This window comes from Mytilus trossulus, chromosome 14, assembly GCF_036588685.1.
Source record: "Mytilus trossulus isolate FHL-02 chromosome 14, PNRI_Mtr1.1.1.hap1, whole genome shotgun sequence".
Classification (NCBI taxonomy): domain Eukaryota; kingdom Metazoa; phylum Mollusca; class Bivalvia; order Mytilida; family Mytilidae; genus Mytilus; species Mytilus trossulus.
In genome coordinates this window covers 78,368,329-78,373,642 of record NC_086386.1, presented here as the reverse complement: position 1 = coordinate 78,373,642, position 5,314 = coordinate 78,368,329, and the positions used below count along the sequence as shown (strand labels likewise).

At 30.1% G+C, this 5,314-nt stretch overlaps 1 protein-coding gene across 1 annotated transcript; it reads right to left on the bottom strand.

The window, feature by feature from the left end:
* Nucleotides 1–331: 331 nt before the first annotated feature.
* On the bottom strand, nt 332–4,726 carry LOC134698107 (uncharacterized). The gene is made up of 3 exons (XM_063560397.1): nt 4,668–4,726; nt 1,143–2,274; nt 332–746 (listed from the first exon to the last, which is right to left on the bottom strand). Exons 1-3 carry the CDS (start codon nt 4,672–4,674, stop codon nt 332–334), a joined length of 1,554 nt encoding a protein of 517 aa, XP_063416467.1. The 5' UTR covers nt 4,675–4,726.
* Between the last annotated feature and the right edge of the window lie 588 nt (nt 4,727–5,314).

The following is a 5,314-nucleotide window of genomic DNA, read 5'->3' as shown; positions in this document are numbered from 1 at the left end:
GAGATGAGTATCAAGATGATTAGTTGCAACGTCTCAGACCACTAAATCAATGTATAGGAAACAAACACAAGTGTAACTTAATTGTTTGACATATATTTTATAACTTTATTTGTCATAAATTGTAAACCAATTGATTAAGAAACCTTGTTCATTATATCTAACAGATAAAATATTGACAGTACATCAACATTAAGAGTGAACTATACATTTTACACAGTGATTGTAAATTTATTTATAAAAATAAAAATATATATAAAAATACACAATACAATATGAGCAAACATAGGGAAAACATCAACACACTGGAATCTCCTTCTGATATGATTTATTTTTATAGAAACCTCGAGCACATCGATGACAATCTCCATAAAGAATTGTTTTTGGCAGTATTTGGTTCTAATGCTATAGATTGAATAAATGCTGACTTGGCTGATTCTATGTCTCCTGTTAACTGGAAAGCTATACCAAGAATTTCATAAGAGAAAAATTTGCCCATGGGCTGCGGAATTAAATAGTTTTCTTCAATAGTTAAATTCAGATCCTGAAGAGAATCACGACATAAGTGTACATTGTTGAGACGATGATGACACAGAACAAGAAGGAAATGAGCATACACCAATGGTGGTATTCTGCGTATGTTCGACATAACCTCAATTTGTAATTCATGTGGTATCAACGTAGAGTTTGGATAAAAAATCACGCAATCTAACAGCAGAAATTTCCACAACTGAACAATAGTCATCTTCCTAAATAATTTCAAGTTTAATAATTTATAATTCTCAATTGATAAAATCTGTAAAGGAAGCATTTTGTCTGATGTACATTTTGATAAAGAATATTTGAGTATGTGAACAGCAGAACTATACAGTTTTGATTTATAGAAAAATGATGCTAACAACAGCCACCCAGATACAGCATCATGACGTAAATTTTCTAACAGAGTACTTATGCAGATCTTGTAGTGTTTGTAATTAGATTTATTACAGGAAATAAACGGATCCTCAAATGGTAGATATTGCACACTTTGACGACAAAATTTTGATATATAATACCAGTAAATCTGTTTTATTTTAGAATTTTCAAACGACAATGCCATGCAAATTCTCTGTTTCGTTGTAAGATATAGAGTCGTACAACCTGACACATTTATCATTGAAAATAAGAATTTTTCAATTTCGTAGATATGTAAAAAAGTTGGTTCAATGGGCGAAAGTAATACTTCTCTACGAAAATGCGACAGCTGGTGGGAAAATAAAACACATTGCCAATTACAACTGTTTAACACATACAGCCTATTCAAGAGTATTTGCTTTTCGCGTCCTTTAATCTTGTTCTCAAATAGATTATTGTCAGGAATAAAGTAATGCGGACAAACTGAGTTTTCGACACAATAAATAAGTCTCCTAAAACATCTCATAAAGTTACATATCAAGTTTTCTGGTCTCCATACTGACGGCGGATATTCCTCAGAAATCCAAAATAAAATTGTTTTCATAAAATATGAACATAGCAATTCTTCACATTCTAATTTCATTTGTATAACGTCTTTTAAAAGGATTTTCAGTAGAGCATAGCAAAGTATTTGTGTATGTGTAAAGGTATAGATCAAAAACTTTTCGCCAACAGAAAACGATATTCGCCATTCTACTTCTTCATTTGTGGACCCTTTAACCCCTATGGGTACGAAGAGAGTGCCGTGTTCAACAATATACTGTTTAACAACTTCATCAGGCCATGAGTTATTCGATCGTGTTATCCATTGTGTCGCAGGTGTTATCCATGACTTACTATGACAGCATAATGCTAAGTCGAAAAGTCCTTGTTTATCACTCAAGCAAGGTCCGTGAACAATTGGTAGAATATTGGAAGAAAATTGAGGTTTGAATGCGCTGCTTGAGAAGAACAACTCACGTTGTCTTTCTATGCAGAGGTCAAAAATAGCTTCATCATTACTGTACAGTAGACGCAACTGTGTGAAGCCTGGCTGTGTATCATCTCTGTCAATTGCAAAATATGTTTTATCACTAAAAAAAGGAATGTTTGGGTTTTCACAAATTTCTATTGATTTGATTATTTTCATTAAATCGAAATCACTGCCTTGCATCTCAAGTCCTTCACCAAAACTGCCGCTAGTGATTTCTACGAAATTAGTGTCGCTCGATAAATTATCTCTGATGGTATTCATGAATCTTATTGTTTTTACGTGCTCTTCCGTTCCAGCAATCGAACACAAATACTGGTATAAGTCTACTGAAGCATTTTGTGTTGCTGATTCTGTAATATATTAAATTTAATGATTTTAATTGATTGTATAAATGAAGAATAAAATAAAAAAAAACAAATTCTGTATATCGTATCCTTAACTTAATGTTTTACGGGTGGAATCTTTAACCATAGTTATGCTTAAGGTGGTACCTTACACCACAGGGAGATAAGTTTGTAAAATCAGCTTAACGTTTTAATTACGTTGTGTTGTTGAGAGAATATTAAGCTACTCATTGATCATAATAAGTTTTGGTCAAAATGATATGTAGCCAGTGTAATTTTTCTGATAAAACGGTTGGTTTAATTTTTTAGATTTTTTTTTATTTTTGATAAAGGGTAAAATTAACTTTAAAACATTGCTAGTGCAATGGAATAGCTGTTATCTCAAATTGTTACAGGTATTTAAAATCATAATTTGTTTCGTTCAAACAAAGAAATCAATTTTTTTTTTATTTCATATAGAAAAGAGTTTCGATTGAAAAGAAAAAGGAAACAAAATATAGTTATTTGATAATTATTTCCTGCCATTTTTGTATAACCTATATGTTTGTGACCTGGCTACGCTACATATCGTACTTTATATCAATACAACTTCAATATTGGCCATTAAATGAAACTTACAATTTTGAATATAAATAGCTCTGAGTATGCGTAACAAAACCACAAAATGAATACGTAATATTATTACTATATGGTTTTGGTTGCAGTTTGTGCTACAAACGTTGTAGGCGTGGTTTCTTACTTTTGATAATTCTCTAATTACTTATTATTTTGTCGTGTTTAGAGAAATGTTCAATCCTTTGTACATAAAAGGGTTTCGAATACCTTACAACCTCCTGATAAAAATAATATATTGTAAAATAAACAAATAATGAGTTGCCTTTATTAACACTTGTATAAGAAGTTTTATGTGAGCAATGTATCATAAAATGCAAATACCTTGACAATTCTGAACATTTACAATATTTATTTTGTTTAATAACAATTAAAACACATATCCACGGATTTTCGTTTCTGAACCTTTTTTTTTAAACAGACAATCAACGTAATCTCAATCACTTACTACGAGATATATAACCTAACATAGAATATGTTTCTGTGCAATCATTAATGAAAGTTAAATGGTGAAATACTTAGTCGATTTAAGCAGCCAGTATTGTTCAATTTGGAAAAAAATAAGCTAAAAACACATCGCTGATGATTGACCTCATAGGATCCGTATTCATGTGAATTTTAATTTAACCCATTAAATAGAGATGAATTACGCATGCATTGGGCGTGTCCAGTTAATCAAATGAAAAGAATGTCAACATTAAAAGTAAAATAAAGGTAAATCATTTGTTTGAATGATTGGATCCACAAAAAAACTCATAAACGACGATTAACATTTATTTTTACCTATGAAATGAAATTAAACAAACCTATCAATATCCAAATGCATGATTTATCTATTATCTATTTTTATCTATCTATCTATGTTTATATTACTTAAAAATGTATAAGAAAGCCGGTATATTTCGTAGGTCGACTCGATGATTAATTATTTTGCGTCTAGACTGAAATACACACGAAACGACGAAACGAGTTTATCTATTGTAAATTGTTTATTTCATACTTTTTCTATAATTTGAATATACGTTTTGTAATGTTATAAATGGAATATCAGAATTTGAGTCTAATCAGTAAACTCAAATTTGACAGCCGATGCCCCTTCAAAAGTAAATAATAATTAAATCGGTATCACAAAAAAATCAAAAACATCACCAGAAAAATTCAAAACAATGTTTAAATCTTTCAGAACTTGCAAAAAAATTAAGACTCATATAGCTGTTATCGTGCGCTATGGTATTGGTAAAACACTCATGGAACTAATGTATACAATCGTTAAGGACTAATAAAAAAACACAACATGGGTCGTTCAAAAAACTTAAATGAAAATCTTTGAAGCTTGTTTTTATTAAGTACATTTATGGATGAAGTTTAGTAAATTTGCAACCATTAGAATAATAGTTTTTAAAAGATAGTGTTGTTCTTTTTTAATTTTTGTTATTGACAAACCGTCTAAAGGTTTCCGTCAATAGGATCTAAATTGTTTTCAAGGTATTTTGGGGAGGCTAAAATTAGTTTTATTGCAACCGTAGTCAGGTTAAATGGTGTCGATAATCACTTAGATAAGGAAAATGTCTTTTAGTTATTCAATATAGAAGCTGTAATAAATTACCAAAAATATATTGATGACAGTATTTGTTATGTTAGAGATACCTATTAAATCGTCTTGTTTGACTAAAACATGTACAACTATGTATATATTTTCAAAATATTTCTTGTATTTCATTTACAAAATAAACGTTGTTTAGTATAACGTGAGGAACATATCAATATTGTCATTAAATTATCATTACCTGTCATTTTTCTGTAGCGTTTGATTTAATCTACCCGGATATGTTCATTGACAATTCGGAACACCCACTTTCGTTTCTGTTTAAATGTTTTCTAATTTATACGAAAATAAAATCAGTCGTATGACGGGAAATAGGAAGTGATAAACTATATCTATGTATTGAGTCTTTTAGTACCCAGCCAAATACAAAACCTTCGTCGTACACACAATTAAAACGATATTGATCAGTATTCAATGTATGCCAATGTTTGGTATGAGGTCATGAAATATGATAATTCGAATTAGGGAAGGAAGCTTTAAAAATATAATTTGTCATGGGTAGGTTATTGATACCAGTGTTAATGCAAGCTAACATGTAATGATCGATGTAGACTAACAATATAGATAAAAAAGTAGTGTTTTGCGATAGATAATACATCAAAGAAGTTTTTATAGCATTTCATATATGTCATAAACCAATAGGAAAGTCTTGTTTACCATTATAGTCTAGTTGTTAAAAAAATAATATTCTTTCCGAAACATGCGTAATCAATTTGGAGTTCAAATCTTCAAAATGTTTTACAGGAGAAGGAAAATGAAAATGCGACTGAAAATCTAAGAATATAAAACCATTTTCCTATCATAGTAACATAAACTGCATTCGGTTCA

What these genes read in the sequence shown, in the direction of transcription:
- LOC134698107 (XM_063560397.1), bottom strand. An exon ending in TTATTTTCAATGATAAATGT is followed by an intron (nt 747 to 1,142) that starts GTCAGGTTGTAC and finishes GAAATTATTTAG; the next exon opens with GAAGATGACTATTGTTCAGT.